Genomic DNA, 23130 nt, shown 5'->3' with positions numbered 1-23130 from the left:
GCTCCTGGTAATGAGGGACTGACTGCAGAGATGGAGATTATCAGAGATCCACAAGAATTGCATTCATTGATTAAGGAAAACCATGTCTGATATGCAGTCAAATCCTGTGATTAATTTTGAGTCCTGTTAAATTATTAAAAAAACTGTAACAGACCTCAGAATTCCTCCCTATGTCTATTATACCTTATTATGGGGAAATAGCACCACTGTGACATTTCTGCTGGGCTTTTCTGTGCAAGGAACTCATTTGACAAAGCTCATTTCGTGCCACATACATCAGATTAATCCTTTGCACAGAAGCATTCTGCTATCAATTCTGAGGGTGCAGCAGTGATAGTGATCTGAAATTCAGACAGCCAACCTGATACTAATCTGCTAAAGACTGTCTGACATTATACTCATCAGTAAAACAGGAGAGTAATGCTGGATAGAAACAATCAAATTTTGAGAGGGAAACGAGGGAAATGAATCTACCAACTACTGGCAGGCAGCTCACTTTTTCATTCTGGGACATATTTGCATTTTGAATATACCTGGCTTCCTGGTGATATATAATACTTGAACTTTTCAATTCTTTTCTTCTTTACCTCTAAGGGACGTGAGAAGAATGCAGCACCTTCTGTGGAAGGCTGTTTAGTCATGGAAGACTTCTCACTCATTTCCTGATTACTATTAAACTGCTGAATGCAACCACAAATGAGGCTATAAAATGCAGATTTGCTTGAAATGCCTAGAAACACGTAAGTATTGTGAACTGTGATGACTTTGGATGGAAGCTATTAAATTTTAACCAGCTACTGAAACATAAAAGTGGCTACTTACTTGCTAAAAGGAAAGGAGGGTGAGAGAGAAAAACAGGCACATCCTTTTTTACATTTTAATTGCTGCATTAAGTGATATAGTTATATCTCATTATGTGCCATACAGTATAGGAATAAAAACTGAGATCTGATGCAGTACAGTGTGAGTGCCATAACCACAGTGAAAATGTAGAATCCTAAGTCCTGGTTTTTTTCAGAGGAGCTATTTCAGCTGCATAGAAAGGGAAGAGCAGCTCCCTAAAGGGACAAAGATAAAAAGAAAAGCTACAACTATCCAAACCTATATTAGGTACTTTGGAAAATTTGTTTTCTTTCAATTGCATCTGGAATATTTTCCCAATATTCCATTGCAGCTCTTCCCCATAATTTGCCCTTTTTTTTTCTGTTCTTTTATTTTTTGAACACACAGCAGGATATCTTCATCTTGCCCTGAGACACAGATTTTGCACTACTCTAAAGGCAAATAAAATTATGAGATGAAGAAATGAAAAGAACTTCAAGCTCCTGAAGGTAATACTAATCACTGACTCTAAATCCTTCTAAACTCTCCTGGATACTAAAGGGCCAACATTTTCTCTGGATGACAGTCACAGAGACCATTAGGTTCAAGATTGCCTAAAATTATGTTTTACTTTCCTTAACACTTAGATGAAAATCAAATGATGAGTGGCCTTTATTTCACTTCAACCTGAAGTGTTTAGATATGTGATTATCATTATCTATACCTCTCTCTAGGCAAATGTAAACCTCATAACATTATAAACAGGCAGTTGGAGCTTAATTAAAAAATCACACTGCACGTTTTCACATCACCCACTTGTTGCTTTCAGCAATTGCATTAGATATTATCAAAAATTATTCCTGCCATGCATTGAGAAACTATTTCAACATTTGCTGTCATTCTAGATGCTGGCTGGGAGTGGAATAGTCAAAGATTTTTGTAGGACTATGTCCCATACAAACGGGGAGGGTTTGTTTTGTTTTCCAGGTCGGTTCACCATCACCCTTTGTTAGCCTGATTGGTGCCTCGCAGAAATTATAATCTGAATGTCTCTGACCCCTTTTTTCCCTTTGGCTGCAGCATCTCCCACTGCACCCTGTGAGTTCAGGAGTGTTCTCCTGTGTCCTTCACGGCTGGGAGTGCCTGGGCGGCTCAGAATCAATTAGCAGAGTTTAGAGCTGATCTGATTTAATGCCAAGGCTACCGAGTAGCTGATCCCTGAGCCGGGAAGCTCCTTTGCAGCTCTCCACAACTGCAGCTGCACAGGGCTAAAAATATCTTTGTGGATTGTGTGCTTCTGAAAAAAAAAACAAAAAAAACAAAAAAAAAAAAAACAAACAAGGGGCAAGGAGGTCAGCAAACCTGTAAGCTGGAAATCGTTACCGAAATGCCCAGGAACAGAGAGCAAAAAGCTGCACGTAGGTTTGTCATTAACCCTCTGACCTAATTCAGCACGGAGAGATTTGAAGGGAAGATGCTGAGCCGTGGTATTCCTCAGGAGCTCTCCCACACAACAGCAAAATGACCCAAACCCACGTAACTCTGGGATTTCTGCAACTTTACAGAAGGCTTTATCTTAAGGCTGCTAAAGCTTCTAAGCTTGTTCTCAGCATTTGGCATCCCAGAACTTTCATACATCGTATTATCTAATCTTCAAAGTGCTGCTCTAGTATCTGCTTTATCCCAAGGGCAGCTGTGACTCCTGGAAGCTGGAATGGGCTAATCTCTCATCACAGGGTGAATCAAAGGTAGAGGCAGGGACAGCACTCAAAAGTGGAGCCTGGTCAAGAAGTTTCCACTGGCATGTTTTCTACAAACAAAAAAAATCCTTGTCTATGGAAGCAAAAAATTCTGCATCAAATACTGGTCAGAATAATAATATTGATAATGATAATCATCATCAGTTTCTAATTTCAATTCTGAGTCAAGAATAGCAAATCTAGAAAATCTGAAAACTGAAATTTGTTTTTCCATCATCCATGTTTTCCTCTCATAACCTCGGGGTCAGTATTTGAGCTGCTCTGCCTCTCTAAGGCACAACACAGTCCTGGCAAAGCACACTTCACAAACAAAACCAGCAATATCACAAATGGGAAAATTTTCTACCTGACCAGAAGCAGTGGCCCAGGAAATTTAATGCTAAAAATACTTTTTACTGTTTCATTTTATCCCTTTTAAAGTTGCTATAGAGCAACATAAAAAATCAAAGGGTGTGCAAGTGACAGTGTGTGACACCAGGGTAAGTATCATCACCCAATCAAAGAGCAGAGCCTGACAACATTTCAGATCAGATCACTGTAAGAATAGTTTTGATTTGAGTGCTACAAGTGGAAATTTAAGACTCTGGACCTGCATTTTGATGTAAATTCATTTTAAGGTATGCCTTAAGACTGTTTGCCCCAATCAAATAAATGTGATGAAAACGGAACAAAATGAAAGTTGGATGCTGCCTGTGGAAAGATATTGGAAAACAAAATAAAAACAGGATAGGCTAAGTAAAATGACAAGAAATTAACTCCTAATACTTGAAAGAGTTATTATTGACAACAGCTACACTTCTCAGTAAGACAAGTCCTTCATCTGTCTGGAAAGACCTGGAACATTTGTGTAGTAACTGCTTAGGTCCTGGTTTCCTGTCAGTCTCTCGAGTGCTGAGGCAAGATCTTTCTCTTAATTGTCCAGACTCTCTGAAATAACATGAGGACTTGCGTGGCAGCTTACCAAAAATGATATTTTTCGAAAGGGTGAGGGCATGTGTGATTAATTATCTGTAAGAACTGCTGAGTACCCAAGCACAAAGGCTGGTATAACAGTAGAGGATGTGTCAGGTGCTGAGATTTAAACTCTGCCAAAGTCATATCCCACATTTCTGCCTGGGAATGACCCCTGAGCTGTACATGAGCGGTGATGTTCATGTAGAGGCGTGTAACCAACACAGAGTAACAAACAATTACCAATTTGGTGCTGCCACAACCATCAGCTCTTGTTTCAACGTGCCCACACCAGCGCTGTAGCTTAATTTAACACTACAGATGTTGCCAAGTGGTTGCACAATACAGCACAACATCCCTGGCAACGCAGCAATCTTTTACACTGGATGTCTCCAGAAAAGCTCTGGCAATTCCCACTGGAGCAATTCAAGAGCTGCCATCTGGAGCCATTTGTGCTGCCTTTTTGCCAGGAACGCAGCCTTTCCCCACCATGGAGCCACTGGGAGCACACCAGGTGCCACCATCCCTCTCAATCAGCCTGACAGGACCTGAGCTGCACTGAGTGACAAACTGGCATGTTTGCTGCTGCCCTCGTGTCCTGGGTTGTGCAGGGTGGGCAGTGACCCCTGGCAGAAGGGCGGGATGCAACAACTCCCTCATGGTCCATGTCCTGCTGCTGAGCACAACAGATCCATCTGTCATGGCCATTAGTTTCACTGTCCCCTGTCTGTAAACAGGGATGATTGCTCTGCCCTTGGAGGATGTCATCCAGAGGCTTTCCCAGAGGACAACCTGCTTGGCTGCTCCAATGTGTCCCATAATGGGCTTTGGGCTGTGTCACAGGGAATAGCAATGAGGCCAGACACTCCCGTGAATGGCTGCAGGAACAAATTCCATGGAAGACTAAAATTTCATGGAAACGATCCATGAAATACTAGGAAAGGCCCCTGTAACCACTGGAACTAATGACTTTTAATGTCCTGTGATTATGTGTCTTATGGCTGATTGACTCCAGAGTTTTTCCAAAGTGAGGACAAATAAACAATTCCTCTTCTCTGCCTGGCAGCCTACTGTCAGGAAATCAGGAGCTATTTTACATCTTTGAGACTTTGATCTCTCTGACAGCATGGCTGGCAGATTCAAAACGGGGTTTATGAGGGGAAAAAAGTGGAAGATAAGCAAAAAGAAACAAAAAATCACACATGAAACTCAAGTAAAACAGTATCTGAGGCGTAAATTAAAGGAAATACTTACTGCCATCATAATTGAGCGTGGCGAATTTGGCTTGTTTCTCTGCACAGCCAGCACTGTTGCACACCCTCATCTGCAGCTCGTACCAAGTGGCCTCCTGGAGGTCATAGAGGATGTAGGATTTGGACAGGGATGTCCTCTGGGCTGTTGTCCAGACCGTGGTCCCAAAGGGTCGGTACTCCAGGGTGAAGGAGGTGATGGGGCAGCCGCCGTCGTTCCAGCCGATCAAGTTCAGCCTCACCCGCGTGGTGTTGATGCTGGCAAAGAGCTCCTGCTCCTTGGAAAACTGTGGCTCTAGAGGCAGTGGGGTATTGCAGACAAAATGCTTAAATATTGCAGACAAAACTCCTCAAAAGGTAAAATTTAGAGAATAATTTCTAAGGCAATCTTGGCTGTAGCATAAATTCAGTATCTATATATTCAACTTCCCCCTTTTCTTCTTAAATGTTTTTTCCCACTTTGTGCCAGGCTCACAAACCCAGATTTTCAAACCAACATGTGGAAAAAAATATCCAAACATCCATTCAAAATATTTGGTTTGTTTTGCCTTGCAGAACCTAACACAAACTTTTCCTTTGTTTTTGACACTTATCCAGTTCAGAGGATGCTGCTTGCACGTTCCTGCAATAGTGGCTTGGAGCAGAAATCAGACATAGACTCTATTTCCTTTATACATAAATATACTCCCTGTCTTCCTTCAACATCCAGACAAATAAACCCCTGAATTTTTATAAGAAGAGAAGAGACAATTTCCTCCTGGCAATGAAATAGTTGGAATTGCTACAGCCTGTGACAGCGGAGACACCCTCTCACCAAATATCTGCCAACCCATCTTAGAAAAAATTTTTAGAGAAAAACAGACAGAACATCAGCCTGTGTGGGTTTCAAGTCCTTTTTTGTCACAGCCACTGGACAGAGCTGTCAATGTTTCCAAAGCCAGTAAGATTAAAATACCCAAGCCTGTTTTCTCATTGAACCAAGACCTAGAGCAGGAGCTTCAGGAGGGTGAAGGGGGGACGGAGCCAACGCACCTTTGCCGAGCGTCTTGGCCTCGATGATCTCGCTGATGCGCCCCGGCCCCACCCCGTTCTGAGCAGTCAGGGTGAACTTGTACCACGTGCCACATTTCAGGGTCTCCAGCCTGTAGGATCTCTCACTGGGGCTGATGGGGAAACTGCCCCACTGCTCGCTGTTATCCTCTGAGTACTGCAGAATGTAACCTGGAGGGACAGCATGGATGGCAACGGTATCACAAATCCTTCAGGCAACCCAAGGAGGCATTTTAAAGACCTAATAAAACTGGAAAAAAAATCCCACGTGCAGGGAAACATACAGCTCTCCCCTGACTGGAAGATACCAGGCAATGCATTTTGCCCACGTTGACAGCAGCTTAAATACAATTTTTTTATGGTGGCTTCAAGGGGAAAAGAAAAGGATGGATATTTGTAAGGACCCTTCAATCAGATGATGAACCTGGACCATCCAAAATGAGTGGTTAGAGATCACACATCTGGAAAATCAGATAGAGCAACTGTCATAAGAGCTGAGGAGAAAGTGATTAAATGTGTGACTAAACCACCACAAAGACAAACTGCAATTTACTGAAAGCTGTTATCACCATGATAGTGCACATTAAGGGTTGACAGCAATACAGATTGGGTTGTTTTCCTTTTTTTTTCTTTTCCTATTTTTTTTGGGAGCCATTTATAATGGTATACCAATCCTATTACCATATGATAATATAGTATGAAGCAACAATTAACCTGAATTACATTACCTCGGATAGAACTGCCACCATTGTCTCCAGGTATCCAGGAAAGAGTGATAGAGGAAGATGTAGTTTTGGATACAGTGAGTCTTGGCTGGTCTGGTGGAACTAGATGGGAAATAGTTAAAAATAGAAAATGCAATCAAATGGTTTGACACGATCTTAATCACTTCTAACAGTCATTTATCAAATAGCTGTTTTGAGTTGCAAAAAATGCTAATGATTTCTGTCAAAGTGTCTGTTTAGCTGACATCCTTGGTTAAGACAAGAACAGACAAGCTCTCACTTTTTTATTTAACTTTATGAACAATTTTGTCTTTCAATTCTTAACCTTTGTTTTTCTCTGATTTTTTTTTGCATCTGTCCCATTAGACCTCAACAGCATGTGAGCTACTCAGACATTTATTTTCATTGTTTTTGATATCTGTTTTGGGGAGATGATAAAATTTTAGTGGCAGTAAACATGTGCTGTTGCAAATGGTGCCCCACTCATTCCTGTACTTGCAGGCTACTTTGGCAAAAAAGAAAAAAAGGTGCAAATCAAGGGCTTCTGCCAGTGCAAATGTGAGAGTTAATTAGATATCATAGGTAGATTTGTAACTGGAGGCAGATCCAATCCTCTTCTAAACCACTGAGGCCTTTGGCATAAAGAATTCCCAACACTGTCAGCAAAGACAGGAAACACTTCCATTCTGCTGGTCCCCATAAACATTTTGGGGGATGGAAGGTCAAGGTTCCAAGGATCTGCTTGAGTGCAGGAATAAACCAGAAGTTTCAACTCTCATCCACTTCCTATTTCCCAACTTCCTTTGGAAGAAAATCACGGAATGGTTTGGGTTGGAAAAGACCTTAAAGATCATCTCACTCCAATCCACTGCCATGGGCAGGGACACCTTCCACTAGACCTGATTGCTCTAAATCCCATCGAGCCTGGCCTTGGACACTTCCAGGGACATCCACAGCTTCTCTGGGCACCCTGTGCCAGGCCCTCACCACCCTCTCACTGGAGGAATTTCTTCTGGCATTAAAGGGCAGAGAAGGAGCCATGCCACATCCCAACAAGTTGCACTGGATAGAGCAAACTGGGACTAGGAATTGACAAAGGGAACTGGGACTGGAAATGGACGGGGAATGTTCTACTGTCAGAAACCCAGACAAAATTGAGCTTTGCTGCCTCAAGAATAAGGAGTGAGGTATGGACACTCTCTATGCTTGAAAAGGATCAAGAAGCAGCACTGAAGATGGAATGGAAATCTGGGAAGGAGAGAAAACAGGATGGCCACAGCCCCTCTGGCATGGGAGAGAAGAGGGTGGTGGTGTCAGTGACTCATGGGCTGGCAGGAGCTGCCCTTGTCCTGACACAGTCCCATGACCAGGCAGGACAGAGGTCTAAAATGCTCTGCTGTGTCCAGCATTCTGCTCCCAGAGAACATTGCTTGCTTTGCCTGTGCTTGAGGGGAAGCTCTTCCTGCAGAGTGAAACTCCAAGGAAAGCTCCCTACTGCAGTTCATGCTCATGTTCAGACTGCAGAATAATGGGTGCTGATATAAGGCAGAGTCTGCTGGTTTCCAGCTATGGATTAGTTCAAAGAGAAGTTGATTTTTTTGCCCTCACAGGGCCAAAGAGGGCTGAAGAGAACAAAAGAGACAGTTTATACTCTAAAGGAAAATTCCCTTTGTGAGATGGATTTGTTTTGTTATTCTGAGTGACTTGGCTGATGCCATGGGGAGAGGCTGCACACACTACAGAGGGAAAGATTTATTGTAAAAGCTTTCATCACAGCTTCACCCTATCTGCAAAAAATGGTGGTCCCACATATTAAAAGCCACTCTTTGTCTGTCCCTTAGGGAAGTAGTATTGATTTGCTTTTAGTTGCTGCAGTTCAATAACAGCAAATATATGCAATTACAGAAGTACTTAGTGAAATATAAATATAAGGTTTCCATTTGATGGTGTTTTCTCTCCCTACTTCCTGTTGTGGTCATGCTTCAAACATTGCAGAAGAGCATCTTTAGTTTCTGTTGGATTGTAGGGAAGCTGATATATGCCAACATCTGCCATTGTTCCAAGGCTTGGCAGAATGGTTTCTGCAGGAAGAGGTGGGGGACTGGAGTGGAAACAACCTCTCTCTGTGCTTTCATGTGTTTGCACTTGAAGTTTAAATTCCACATCCAGGAGAGGGATGGTCCACTCTGGTACAAAAATTTGCGGTCAGTTGAAGCATTTGTAGGATGTGCTTTAGTGTAAGTGAGCAAGGAAATCTCCACAGGGAATTCCTGGTATGTGAATACACAGGCTCTGCTTCACTTTGCTCTTAGTTTCTATTCTTATATTGTCCCTGCTTTTGTGCACATCAACACCATCCTGGATTCACTTTGTGCTTTTCAACATGATTATAAAATGTAGCTGGAGAAATGCATTAGCTGAAGGGGTACTGATGCTTCATTTCCAATGCTTCCTCATATTCACCTCATAATAAAATTCTGTGCCCACAAAATGAAGTTTTTGTGCAAGGTCTCAAAGTACAGAGGCAAATTTCTGCTGATAGCTTTTCAGGAGCTGAATTAAAGGCCTCCGCATCTTTCTGAATTTTGTAATATTAAAATGATACAGGTGATATTTGTAAGAAGACATAAGCTGATACTTTCTGTGTGAAGAACTAGAAGATAACTGAACGCAAACACATGGCTGTCAATCTTACCAAAAACTCACACAGAGACTTAACTGAGTGTGTGAATTGTTTCACCAAAAGCATCATTTTCTAGACTGTCATTGTAGGACACAAAAGACTCCAAATATATCAGAAGGCAAAGAGCATAGAAAAAGAAGGCTTTATTGTCTAAATTCTTATTACCTTCTATAAGGTGTTTCTATACAGGCTTAACATGATTGGTGAATAGGAATAACACCTCTCTAATCCCACTGGTTAAACTAGAGAAACAGCAAACACCAGCTGGACAGAGATTATTTTGAGAAAGAAACTTTCTTGAAAAATTTTTCTTTGGGAAAATGTCAGCAGCTGCTAGCAGGCTAAAATCTCTCAAGCCCACACTAGATCATAAAATGCCCACGGCTGAGTCAGAACAACTTATGTATTAATTTGGAAGAATCAGAATTGCACTAATACACGTAAATACTAATATTTTGCATTCCAAACAGACACACCTCTGTGCTTCCAGCAACACTTTAAAGCTGAGGTAGATCCAACAGCCTTACCTTGTACCTGCAAATTCAAAATGATTTCATCTGAGCCCCAGTTGTTGCTGGCCACACAGCTGTAGTACCCAGAGTCTTCTGCTTTCACTGTCCTGATGACAAAGCTGCCGTTGCTGAAGATGCTCCTTCGCCCATCAATCATCACTAGGCTGGGTGTCCCGTTACTGCCTCACAGGAAACAAAGTGCATACATTAAAGAAGTTACAATCAAAATTACTCACAAGTGGATTTCTTTTTTTTTTTTTTTTTGAAGCAGCTAAGAATGGAAGGAGAGGAAAAAGGTGTGGGGTGAGGTGTGTCCCTTCAATAAGGCAGCCAAGGAGTATTTTCTGTTGGGAAACACCTAACAATTGCTTTAAAATGTACTGTTACTGGACCTGGTGTGAGTGAAGACAGAAATTTACTCCTTCCTTAACCTGTTATTCCATAAAGATGCTGAAATAAGGGTATTGGCAGTTCCTGGCTACAAAGTTCATCCTTATGAAATCATAGGTATTTATATCAATGCACAAGATGGTTTCATAGCACTGTAGTTTCCCTGCTTTCCCAATAGTGATTGGATGAAAATTATTGTTCATGTGTGTTTCCAAGTGGGTCTGTCAGACTGTGAAACTAAAGCTGAAAACAGAGTAATGGAAAATTAAATATGTGCGAGACATTTAATGCCCACCTCAGCACAAATCATTGTATCAAGCACTTTGCTCTCTCAGAATAAAGAATAAAATGTCTGCCTGACGATAAAATAAATACACTCCTAAGTTTTACATTTTGAATATTTACCTTTAGCCCTTCTTCATTTTTTTTTTGTCCATTTCATGCTCTGCAATCACCACAGCCAATTAGTTGAAAGGAATTTCTAAACTCCTCATCTACTGTGACCATGTGGAAATTACCACAAAGTCCTTCTCCTTCCTGCCAGCGACCCAGGACCGCCCTCCCCACAACCCCACAGGATTTTCAGGACATGGGCTTTATGTGAGCTGTACATTTAGTTGCTGGTTACCTATCCTTCATCCATTTGACTGTTGGAGCTGGGTCCCCCACGGCTTTGCAAGGGAGGACAATGTCCTTCATCCAGGGGGTTGTCACCGTCCCGCTGAACGTCAGAATCCTGGCAGGAGCTGGGAGGGAGAGAGCAAGAGAGACTGAAGTGAGGTGCCTGTTCATATAGCCCTTGGAAGGGAAATGGAGACACCCACAATTCAAGGGAGAAACCAAGCCAATCTAAAAATGGTGGGTTTAGGGTACTAATTCCCTTTAACTGGTAATACCAGCTATTTATCCAAGCAAAATACCAGTTTTGGTAGCTGGAAGACAAGTAACTAAAGAGAGACGAGGCATGGGATTGGAAGAGTCTTTGTAGAGAAAAAGAGCAAACCCAGTTATTTATCATCTTTACTGACTTTTATATATTTTGGAGTAGAAATTACAGATGAAAATTATGTCCAATGGATGCTTCCCTTGACACTTCCACCAAGAATTGTCCACAGTAGACAACTGAGTGGTGTCTCGTACTCAAATGAGTAGGTGTCTCATAAAAACTAAATTACTGATACATCTCTTCTACAACAATTCTGATATTAAGCAAAATAAACCTTCGTGTATTAGTATATTGTAGAGTATTAATCTGCAATCCACAAAAGAGAACAAACTAAAATCAGTCTTTATCAGGTCTCAGATCACCTAAATATATATGCAAAAAATATAATTTGTGTATTTTCATTTCATAGGTTGTGTTAGAACTTCATTTGTTATTCCTCAAGAATGACCCTTGACAGAAATAGACTTTCTGTTGGCCTCTAAATATACATTTTAAAGGCACATACTGAATACAGATAGACAAAATACTGTATTTTTAGGCCTGATCTACTTCAGTCGTGCACACCAATCAGAATTTATACTTAATAATCCATTTTGCACCAATTAGGAAAACATGAAAAAGACACTTGGCATCAAATATAACTGGGACAGTTAATCTGGAAAAAGATTCATGCATAAAAGAACAGGCCTTGAAAAATTAAGCAAAATTACTTGAGTAGGCTGCAATGGGACTTGAGATATTCACAAAAAGAAAAGATTTCCCAGATTATACAATCAGTTTGGACTGTGTTGCCTATGTTCTCTTCAAGCACTTTTGAAGGCCAAGCTTCTCAAGAGGGGTTTTTTTTTCCTGTCTGGTCAAAATTTTAATTCAAACACAAGCTGAAGATTTAGGTAACAGACAAAATGAAGGTTGGGTAGTGGAACAGCTCTACTTTCCTAACAGCCAAGCATCAACCTGTCCTGTCCTGGCTAAACAGCAGCTGGAGATCCCTGGCTCCCTCCTTCCACAGCTCTGAGGTTTAACCCTGTCAGGACAGAGGGGTTTGTGCTGCCCTGGGAGGGTTGGACACCAGGGTGATGCAAAGACACTGGGCAGTCAGGAGCTCTCATGGATCAGGCTCTTTTTCCACCTGGGCACTCCTAAGATAACATTTTCTAGAAAAGACTTACACGGGGCTGTACTCCCCCAAGCCATCTGTGTTGGGTTTGTATGGCCAGGTTCTGGTAGTGGGGAGGTGACAGCTTGCCAGAAGCTTCCCCCATGTCCAGCAGATGTGATGAACACCTTGTAACTCTTGTTCCCATCTTCCTGTGCTGCTGGGGAGGGGGAGCTAGAGCTGGGAAGGAGGGAGGAGTGTGGGGAAGGTGTTTTTTAAGATTTATTTTTCTTCTCATTATTATGCTCTGATTTAGTTGGTAATAACTCGAGTCGGTTTTGCCCATGACAGTACTTTGTGAGTGATTTCTCTCTGTCCTCATCTCAACTTATGAACCTTTGTTGTATTTTCCCTTCCCTGTCCAGCTGCAGAGGGGAGTGATAGAGAAGCTCTGGTGGGTGTCTGGCACCCAGCCTGGGTCAACCCACCACACCATGGGCTAATTAATCAAAGAAACACAAACAGAAAAACACTCAGAGCACCCAGAGACACAGAGTGAAATGCTGACTCTGCTCAAGTTGGTGTTAGAAGTCACATTTGTCTTCCAGTGGTGCCAGGTTTTGCTGCAGGAGGTGCCTCGTGGCTCTCATGCCATCTCTGAAAAGCAGCAGGAGATGCTGTCAGCTCTACCTACAGAACATCTCTGAGCATCTGGACTGCTCAGATTCTTGTCCCGTGCAAAATCCCTGTGCAACATGAAGTCTGAAAACTCATTTAAAATTGGCTATTAATCATTTTCTCTGGCCTTCCCACATTTCCAGTGTTTCTTGAAATATACAGCTACTCCCAACTGTTGCCAGTTCCTGTAGGACAAAACATGTGGAATACAGGAATTCTGCTGAAACCTTCAGCATGGCATGGCACCACTGCTAGCAAACTTTCTGTGTTATCCCCTTTTTTTTTAATAGTTATTTCAACGTTAATTCTTCCTTAAGAATTCATAGGCTGGACATCAGATGTTAAAAGTACAACATTTATGTTGCAGCTCCTGGTTTTCAATATCTCTCATCTAACTGAGATGTGTGGAAGTAACATAAATCTCACAGGAGCCTAAGCCACTGGTAAGATGATAGACCATGACTCAGAAAACTATCAGAAAAGCACAGTGAACTATTTTTGTGCAAGTATCCACTGCTTTCTATGGATTTTCTTATTCCTTCCATGTACTGAGTGCTTTTAAAAGAAATGGTAAAACAGCAGGAAATTTTTCAAGCTCAATTTTCTTTATAGCTGAACTTCAAATGATGTCCTGAGACTGCTAAAAGGTGCACAAAGAAAACGAGAAACAAACTAAATGTCAAGTGAAATCCACCTCAGAGCAATAGGTTTGAAATCCTAACAGGCATTCATGAGGTAAAAAAAAAAAGCCTGGAACCTCACAGACCTCTTTCTTTTGAGCCATGGGAATTTTTGGAATCATATGGGTAAGCTGCAGGGTTTACTTCTTTGTTATCAAAGCTACCCACATGCCTACACACATCTTCCCAGCCCTATATTTGATGGCATGGCACTGGATTAGGGCTGTGTCTCTTCCTATTTTTTTTCCTACAGATCACCCAATTATTAATTGAAGATAAAGAGGTTCCTTCACAGATCAGTGCACTCTCTTATGATAATGCAGTTTTCTGCATGTTTGTTTGTTTAAATTACAAATCCTCTAACCTACATTTACTGTCACAGAAATAGAAATGGGCAGGAATTCTTTGCAAGAGGCTGCAACACACGTGGGTTTTTCTTCCTTTAGAGGACACAGCTGTGTTTTAAAGGTGAACTTCAGAAGGAAACTGAACAAGAGCAATGACAGTTCACCGCAGTTCAGCTTAAAACAACAACAACAAAAAATCCAACAGTGAATGCCCTGGGTCAGGAGATCCTTTCATTTACTTTCTCACAGATCAGGGTGGGCAGACCCTGGCACAGGGTGCCCAGATTTGCTGTGGATGCCCCTGGATCCATGGAAATGCCTGAGACCAGGTTGGACATTGGGGCTTGGAGCAGCCTGGGACAGTGGAAGGTGTCCCTGCCCATAGCAGGGGTGGAATGTGATGATCTTTAAGGTCCCTTCAAACCCAACCCATTCCATGGTTCTCTGTTTCTAATATCCTCCTGTATTCCAGTCTGATGAACCATCAAAGAAACAGACCAGTGTGCACTGTCATGTGAACCTCACATGTTATTTAAAAACACTGAACACACAAAGAAACATAGACTGGGGAGAATTCTAATGCTCAGGTAGTTTAGAAAACCAGGGGAAACTCAAAAGTCAGAGAGTTGTCCCCAGAGGATCAGATTGCCAGGGGTCTGGATCTGTTATCGTCACACTGGCAGCAAATGCCATTCCCCATCAGTCATGGTCAGTAAATCAGAGGGACAAGTGCGTGCAAGGCTTTTTGTCTTCTGAGTATACTTGATAGGATAAACCCACTTCTTTCAAGTCAGCAGTGAAGAGTAATTTGAGGGGCAGGAGCACAGCTTGCTTACGTGGAGGCTGAACTTTCATTGCCATGATTATTTTCTGTTTGTTGGGGATTTTTTTTTTATTATTTCTGTCAGTTAATTACAGAGAATAACAATCTGTTCTGAGAAATGAAGACACTAAAGAAAGAAAGAAATGTTAACTTGAATTAAGCTTTCATTTAAATTGGACTATCCATTTCACATCAAACCCCTATCTAGACATTCTCATTGTTCTCCAAGGAGTTCTTAAAGGGGTTATAATTAAGTTGACATAATTCAATTCAAAGTTAACTCTTATTAGCTGTCATGATGGTATCATTACTTGGACAGTTACTGTGCAGTAAGATGAGAAAAAAAAAAAAAAAAGAAGCAAACAACTACAAAATAATGGCCCACATGATGTTTTTGCATTTGGAACTTATGGAAAAATCAGGCTTTAACTGCTTCTGACCCTGGTATGTGCTGTTTGCTACAGATATAGTGGGAGGTGAAAAAGGTCATTGAGGCTTTGAGCTTTGCCCATCCTTCCTCACTGTGTAGCCACTGCCCTCAGCACTGATCACCACTTTCTCCCAGCTCCCTAAAAAGCCCTGTGATGCATTCATAAAGGGAATTTTGTAAGTGATACAATAATTTCTAGCCTAGCTGCATCCAAAGTTCATGAAATTGCTATCAGTATTCCTAGCACCCATCAAACCCTCCACAAATGGATTATTCATTACTTTTACAGTCCTAAGTGCATGTAAGAGGCTTTTCCTGAGCATCATCTAATGCAGACTTTATACTGGAGCATCACTACAAACTCTAAGGTTGACTGGTTGCATTCTACTGTCCTTTGAAATAAAGTCCTCTTCAGACTGACCTGTCTATATTGAAGTAATTAATTATTTTTTCTTTTAAGTCATCTTTCCTTTTCATAAAAGTTACTTTTAAGTTCATTTATTTGTCATCATGGATTATGTTACATAAGCTTCAGAGGAGCAGAATTAATTCTGGTAAGCTGGATCAGTTTAAGTACATGTGGGTCAAGTTGCAACTTCTCAATTTTTGGCAAACAGTGAGCGATTGCATACTGCAATTCCTCCCAACTTGAGGTCATGAATATTGGTGCCTGCACAGCCTGAATTGATCTGTGTTCATCTTTGAACATTTCCCTCTTTTTAAAATGCATAGAGCATGGAAAAAAAAGAACTTCTAGTGCATTTTGTGCGGGGTTTGCCTGCAGCCTCAATCTCTTAGTATTGTGCCATGTTTAATATTTTTTTCTCTTATTTGAGCATCTATTTTTATGCTTATTTTTGTTTATTTTTTCTTTTCATCACCACACACTGATAACACACAGGTGACAGCAAAGGAGGGGCACACTGAAATCTTTGCCCTTTTTTCCTCAGTTGTTTCATGATCTTCCTTCACTGGTGTCCTTTACCCTCCTTATCCCCATTTTAGGATCTCAGTTTTGGTCTCACTCATGTTCATAGTACAGTGTGTACTTATGCTACAATGGAAAAGCTCCAGATTTTTCAGCTCTGAAGAACCCTGTTTGCAGCTTCTCCACACTGGGAAACTGTCACGTCTTCAAACAGCACCCTCCAAAATCAGCAATACCATCCGTGATAATCATAGAATCCTAGAAGGGTGAAGGTTAAAGATCATTTAGCTCCCACCCCCTGCCATGGGGCACTCTCCCAGATGGCTCCAAGCCCCAGTGTCCAACCTGGCCTTGGGCACTGCCAGGGATCCAGGGGCAGCCACAGCAAATCTGGGAATTCTATTCCAGGGCCTGCCCACCCTGCCAGGGAACAATTCCTGCCCAAGATCCCATCCAGCCCTGCCCTCTGGCACTGGGAAGCCATTCCCTTTATCCTGTCCCTGCAGCCCTTGGGAATTGTCTCTCTCCAGGTTTCCTGGGGCTCCTTCAGGCCCTGCAAGGCCACCCTGAGCTCAGCCCAAAGCTTCTCCTGTCCAGGCTGAACAATCCCAGCTGTGGCAGCCTTTCCTCCCAGCAGAGCTGCTCCAGCCCTCTGCTCATCCTGGAGCCTCCTCTGGGCTCTCTGCAGCAGCTCCATGTCCTCCCTGTGCTGGGAATTCCAGGGCTGGGGCAGCTCTGCAGGTGGGCTCTCACCTGAGCAGGGCACAGGGGCAGGATCACCTCCCTCAACCCTCTGCCTAAACTGCTTTTGATGCAGCCCAGGGTAACAGCTCTGACGTTAATCTATTATCATAAAAACAGTGATCTACCAGCTATAGAGGTAGGAGCAGGGAGATTCCCCATGGTGATGGAGTTTGCTGTTCCATGCAGAAAGTACTTCCATGTTGGTGGCACTAGCCTGAAGTTCAGCAAAGCCTTTTCAGAAAGAACCTGTCATCATAATGCACTAGACACTTTATTTTATATCTTTACATCATTAAACACCCAAGTGAAGTATTAGCAGACTTGTAAAACTCTAAAGCCAATTAAAGATATCTAATTCTGGAGCTCTAGGGATCTGTGCATTTTTCTGCCCATTCTGGCACAGGCTGTAATGGTACCAAGTGGAGTACAAAAAAAAAAATTCAATTTGAAGACCCCATGTAGAGATTGAGTGGGATGGGACTCTTCTCACTTGGCTGTTCAAAATGTTAGGCCTCCATCTCCCAGCCAAGGTGCTCTGATGTTGCAAGCATCACATCTCAAAAGGCAGAATTCACAGGTCCCAGCAATATCTTTTAATAGAACAACTAATACAGCTGGAAATAAATATTCAAGATTTGAGGCACATTATCCTTTCATCATATCTGAAATAGAAGCAGCAAACTTCAAAGCTAATGCAAGTAGAGAACAATTGTTCAGAGTTTAGATATGTTAATCAGACCATTTTATACAGGAGATGGTACTTGTGGAGTACACAAGAGATATTCCTAAGGAAAGGAATGATAAAGAAGTTACCTTGTACAGCAAAGAAAAGAAACATATTCAGAGGGGGAGAAGCATCATCTGCAAACCCCCTGTACCCAACACCAGAAGATAAAAATTGCTCCAAAAAAGCAATCTATTCCCTTCTAAGGCAGGCTGGATGAGTTACCCCCTGGAGGAGCACGTCATCCCCTCTCTGCTGACTCCACCAAAAGCTCCAGCAACCAGCTGCCACTGTTCACCTCTCCTTCTGCAGCGAACCCAAGCGACTCCTGACAAACCCCACCAGCACCGAGGAGGCACGGAGCGCCAAATCTGCCAGCAATGAGCCTGACAAGAGCTCCATCATGCTGGCTCTGAGCAGCTGTCCCCTGTACCTTTGGCCAGAGGCTCCACCGTGATGATCTCGCTGCTGTTGCCTCTCCCCGCAGCCGTCACGGCCACCACCCACACGCTGTACTGGCGATTCCGGCTCAGGTTGGGGATTCTGTAGGAAAATGAGTCGGGAGAGGCTTCAAACTCGCTGATCACCTGTGGTGGGAGAGACAAATGTTTCCAGGCTAAAATAAGCAGTATTTGGAGAAAAAAAAAAAATAAATGTGTGTGCTACAAAGCCTGTTACTTCCAGGGCTCTTCTGATGAGTGTCAATTGCTCCAAGCAGATGGCAGATGGCAATAAACAGAGCAGACACAGGAACTTGTTGCAATCCATTCATATTCAGTGAATTTGTGCCTGTGCCTTGTTTACAGATTGGTTTTATTCAGATTAGGGCTTTTATGTGCCATTTATTTTCACAGGGTTGGATAAACAATGGGAGTGAATAAATATGGCCAAATTTTGCCATCAATTGTCCTGACAAAGTGACTTAGCTCTACACAAAAGTTTCCCAGCGGAGCATTCAGTGCTGCATCTGCTGTGAAATCTGGAGGTTACTATTTCTGTCACCGGGAAGCTTTGGTGCTCTTTATTCTTGGGTTTTGGTGGCTTATCCCTTCAGCAGTGGAGCGAACCAAGGAATAAAACTGTGCTCTGTAACAGACTGTTCAAACTTCCCCCAAGTCTAGTTCTGTTTAATCACGAAATTACTTCCATTCAGAGACTCCCAGCTGAAGGTCATCTCAGCCAGTTGGCTGCATTAGCAGGGAAGGACAAGTGCTGGAAGAAATGCCAGTTCAGCCTCTCCTCTGCCACTCAAGTGCCTCTGCCCAAGGGCTGCAGCAGAGCCAACCAGCTGCTCTGCAGTCCCCGCTCATCCATGAGAGCTCCTGCATCCTGCTTGGAGCAACCTGAGCAGGGAAAGGTGTGGAGGAACATATAGATCCCTCCAGGGGGCTTTGAGAGCCTCAGCACATCCTCCACAGGAAGTCTCCGCTGCTCTGAGCAGCGTTACAGCGCTCAATATTGCCGCTTTTATTTCTGACACGGGCTTTGTGATGCCTGCACGTAAAAATAGAGGGGTAATGAACCATTGGAATTAATAATACTCACTTGCCTGTGCAGTGCTGAGCCTGGTAACGGCTAACTAACACTAGGCTAAAAATAATTAGAAGGTTAATGACATAGAAAAGAAGATTTTAGCAGGAATCAGCATTAAAAATAATGCATCAATGTAATCTAAACTTGGTTCAGACTGACAAAGTGTGCAAGGAATCTCTTTGATATACAAATATCTGCTTGTGGTAAAGGCCAATTCCACCTGATTAGCATTTCAAAAGGCACATTGACCTGAAAACATTGGAATAGGTAGTCCTTCAAAGTGAATTCCAAATAAATAAGAGATGTTTCTGAGATATCATTAAACACCTCTCCACGTGAAGTGGCAGACAGTTCCAGCTGCTGAATGGGGCACTGCATTCCTCTGTTCTTGAGCTGGCATCTCCTACAGCCAGGGGAAGAGGGGAGCTCATCTCCTCTCACATTTGAAATCCAGAGTGAAGACTTCTGTCTCTAAGCAGGCACCTCAGCTCCCTTCAGAGGCCATGTAAAGGCTCCTACAAGAACACATTTTGTTCCTTCCATGGAGAGTGATTTTTCTGGGAAGACTGGCTTGCTCCAGATACTTTCCCCAGGCTCTGAACAAGCCCAGGGGAAGAACTTCCCATATTTTCTAGCCAAACTCATTGCCCCTTTGCTTGTCAAAATGCCAAATTGATTTGTCCCATTTAGCCAGCGTTTGCCTTGGTTCCCACTTCTGATATGAGGAGGTCAATGCAGCCAGACACCTTTATTATTACGTGAAATATTGCAGCAGGTTTTGAGAACCATCTGCCTTGACATTTACACAAGAATATTGGACAAATGCCCGTACCTTGACAGGCTGGATCTTTGTGAGGTTATACATAAAAAATAATGTATTGATCATGGCAGAGGAGGCTGAAATTTCATATTCATGAGGCAGCATTTCCTACAGGTAATTTGAAAGTCAAACAGGCCAGGTTGTCTCTGGCACTTAGGCTCCACTCATTAATGCAGTTACATAGCACAGGTTCCTTCTAAACCACCTACTGACATGGGGCATGGATACAGCATTCAGGAGCAGCTAAACAGCACAGAATTCCTTAGTGCTAGCTCTCATTCCAGCAACCATCAGCTCTTTCCCACTGCAACTCCAAAGATGGACAAACAGCAGGATTTTCTGCTCTAAAGCTTTTAAAATGCCTTGTTTTCCATTCCTTTCTTTCTCCCAGCATCATTCACCCATCTGCATCTGCGGCTATTTCAAATGTAAAATCAATTATTCTCAGAATTAATTTATTAATTGAATCTGGTAAATGCAACTTCACTAAATTAACGACTCTCATTTTCTTAAAACAAGCTGCTGTAGCAAAAGATTTTGGTTTCTAACTGGTTAACATACATCTTTGTGTTTCCTCAGCTCATATTCCCTTTTAAACACTTGGGGATGCTTCAGTGACAAAGAATCGATTTTACTTTAAACTTTTGCCTGTCATTTCAATTAGCCTAACATGCCAGAGACTTTGATTACACAAGAAGGAAAAAAGGCGGCTTTGTCAGCAAAGAGAAGATTAAACAATTGAAATAAGAAATATTTAAAGGAATGTCACCTTGTCACATATTGGCCCATGCATGTGCCAGTATAAAACATAAATTGCTGTTCAATCTTAGAAGCAGTAACCTGCTTGCTCAAGGGATTTTTTTTCCCTAACTGCTATTTTTCTTCAGCTTATAGATGATGGGTTAATTTTTCTTCTGTCTTTAGCTCACTGTCTAAGAAGGAGAGACAGAGATCAGCCTCTGAAATCCAGCAAAGGCTGTGAAGAGCAAAATGAAATCAAAGTCCTTTATCAGGGTGCAGTCAATCTACTTCCCCAACCAGGCAATGGCAAGAGATGCTGAGGAACAGCTGGTGGAGGGAATATCATTTTCCTCTGCAACTTCAGCCCTATTGGTGTGCATTTTTTGTACACTTTGAAGCAGCATGCCATCTCCTGGCATTTTTGACTCCTTTAAAGCACAATTTAATAGGTAATGTGCATAAACTCTGATCCCTCTGGCTTCTATTTTTAATTGCTTGTTCTACTTGTTGGCTTGTTTGCTGTGTTTTTGAACACAACAAAATTCAGAAGAGTGCTATAGAAAAAAAAAATACATTTCTAACAATTTTCCAAGCAGTCAGGGAGTTTCCCAAGCAGGGAGTTAAGAGAAAAAAATAGAATTTACAATGGGCTGGAAGGTTATTTAGTTAAACGTAGCCTGCACCTTGCATACAGCCAGTTCCACACAACTTCTGATTTTATAAGTGAGCTACAGATCTCTATCTCTGTTCTCTGCACATTGCAGGAAACCTGGAAGTGAACTGGGAATGCCACATAGGAAGAAACAGCCCAGGTTTGTGGTGTGTGTTGTGAAGTAAGAGCCAATACGAGCTGGTTACCTGTGTATTGGCTGCCTCATGCTGAAAATTAAATATAAACAATATATCTACCACCTAGAGTGGGGTGTATGCTTTCATTCCAATTTTAGGTAAAAAATAATGGCATCATCTAGAGACAGAGCTGGAAGGACCCTGAGAGACCACCTGAGTCTTTTTTTAAACCAGGCTCACCCGTGTCTGCACCATTTCAAACAGATGTTTCCCCAACCTGATTTTGAAGACTTACAATAGAAGGAGATTTTGCAACTCCCTAGGCTGCACGAACTATTCCACTGCTTAACTAATCTCATGATTAGAAATATTTTTTTTTAATCTGGCCTGAGTTTCCTGCTGTTTCAACCCATAGCTTCTTTTCCAGTCCATTAGGGACATGAAGAATAGATTATTACCTTGATCTTTGCACCAGTCTTTAATCTACATGAAGTTTTATCGTTCCTTTCCCCACCAGTACCCTTATCTTTTTACAACTAAATAACTCTGGTGCTTTCAACGTTGTCCAGAAATCCCATTTTCTCTATCAGTTTCTCTAATAATATCTTCTGTTATCCTTCAGACTGTCTAAAGATGGTCCATAGCTTTCTCACAGTTTCCAAACCTGTACTCAACAATTCCAGGGATTCTCATTTGGCTTTTCAGGACAGGATTATAAAGGCTGTTAATGTTCATCTTGGGAGGCACAATAACCTCAAAATCCTCTTCTGACGAATGAAGAGAATTGCTCTCTACACAGCACTTTTGCACTTGGTTATTCAGGGTACCCATTTTCTTGCTAAATTTTATCCAACTTTTTCCAGACCAATTTCCCAGTTCATCAAGACCTGCCTGAATTCTGTTTCTGTCTCCTGTGTACATGCAATCCCTCCCAGCCTTGTATCTCCTGCTAATTTAATATGCAGCCTCTCTATTTCATTATCCAGGTCAGTAATGGAGCCACTGAACAGAAGTGGGCTCAGGAGAGACACTCAGGCCGCTCCCTCTTGCCCACAACAAGGAGCCTCTGGTTTTGCAGCCTCCCACAGAACAGCACTGAGTTTGTTATATCTGGCCTGAGTTAAATCAGTGAAGTGCTGTTTGCATAGCTGGGTCTCTCTCCACAAACATCTGTCCTCTGGGCTCAGCTCTGCTGCCACATGGGAGAGAGCCAGGCAGTGAGTTGAGCACTCCATCCCAGTGATCCACACTGATTTTTAACTTGGTTTCTAGCTCAGTTTTGTGCTGCCCAAAATAGCTCTTTCCAAAACAATTCTGGTTTGGAGTGGCTCATGATAAGCAGTGCAGACTGACTTCAGTCACCATCACATCCTCCTGGGCCCAGGTGCTGCTCTTTGAGCCCTGCTTCATCACTGGTACAGATCAGGCTGAGAACAAGCACTGAGCCTTATGAACAATTAAAGTAAGTCTTCAGTTCTGTGTGGTAAAACCACAGTGATCTCCATCTTTTTGTACAACTCCATCATTGAATTGTCCACCTTGCCCAACCTCAGGCATGGCTGCTCCTGGAAAGAACAGAATTCATGCAGGCTGGAAGAGAACTTCCAGTCTCAGCATCACCCAGCACCAGCATCACCCCAAATCCTGTCCCTAAGGGCCGCTCCTCCTGAATACTCCCACAGTGACTCCAAACCTCCCTGGGCAG

General features: G+C 42.4%; 1 protein-coding gene across 1 annotated transcript in view; it reads right to left on the bottom strand.

The window, feature by feature from the left end:
* Positions 1-23130, bottom strand: part of DSCAM (DS cell adhesion molecule) — a 388992-nt gene that overhangs the window by 44833 nt on the left and 321029 nt on the right. Inside the window, exons 20-25 of the mRNA XM_066314168.1 lie at positions 17976-18129; positions 10772-10889; positions 9769-9932; positions 6562-6660; positions 5816-6004; positions 4788-5078 (exon numbers count right to left, since the gene is read on the bottom strand). Of these exons, the coding sequence (XP_066170265.1) occupies positions 4788-5078; positions 5816-6004; positions 6562-6660; positions 9769-9932; positions 10772-10889; positions 17976-18129 (1015 nt within the window). The remainder of the gene's footprint in view (positions 1-4787; positions 5079-5815; positions 6005-6561; positions 6661-9768; positions 9933-10771; positions 10890-17975; positions 18130-23130) is intronic.

The sequence above is a fragment of the Sylvia atricapilla genome, chromosome 2 (assembly GCF_009819655.1).
Source record: "Sylvia atricapilla isolate bSylAtr1 chromosome 2, bSylAtr1.pri, whole genome shotgun sequence".
NCBI classification, from domain to species: Eukaryota; Metazoa; Chordata; class Aves; order Passeriformes; family Sylviidae; genus Sylvia; species Sylvia atricapilla.
The sequence above is the reverse complement of the archived record's forward strand: the minus strand, read 5'-3'. Positions and strand labels throughout refer to the sequence as shown.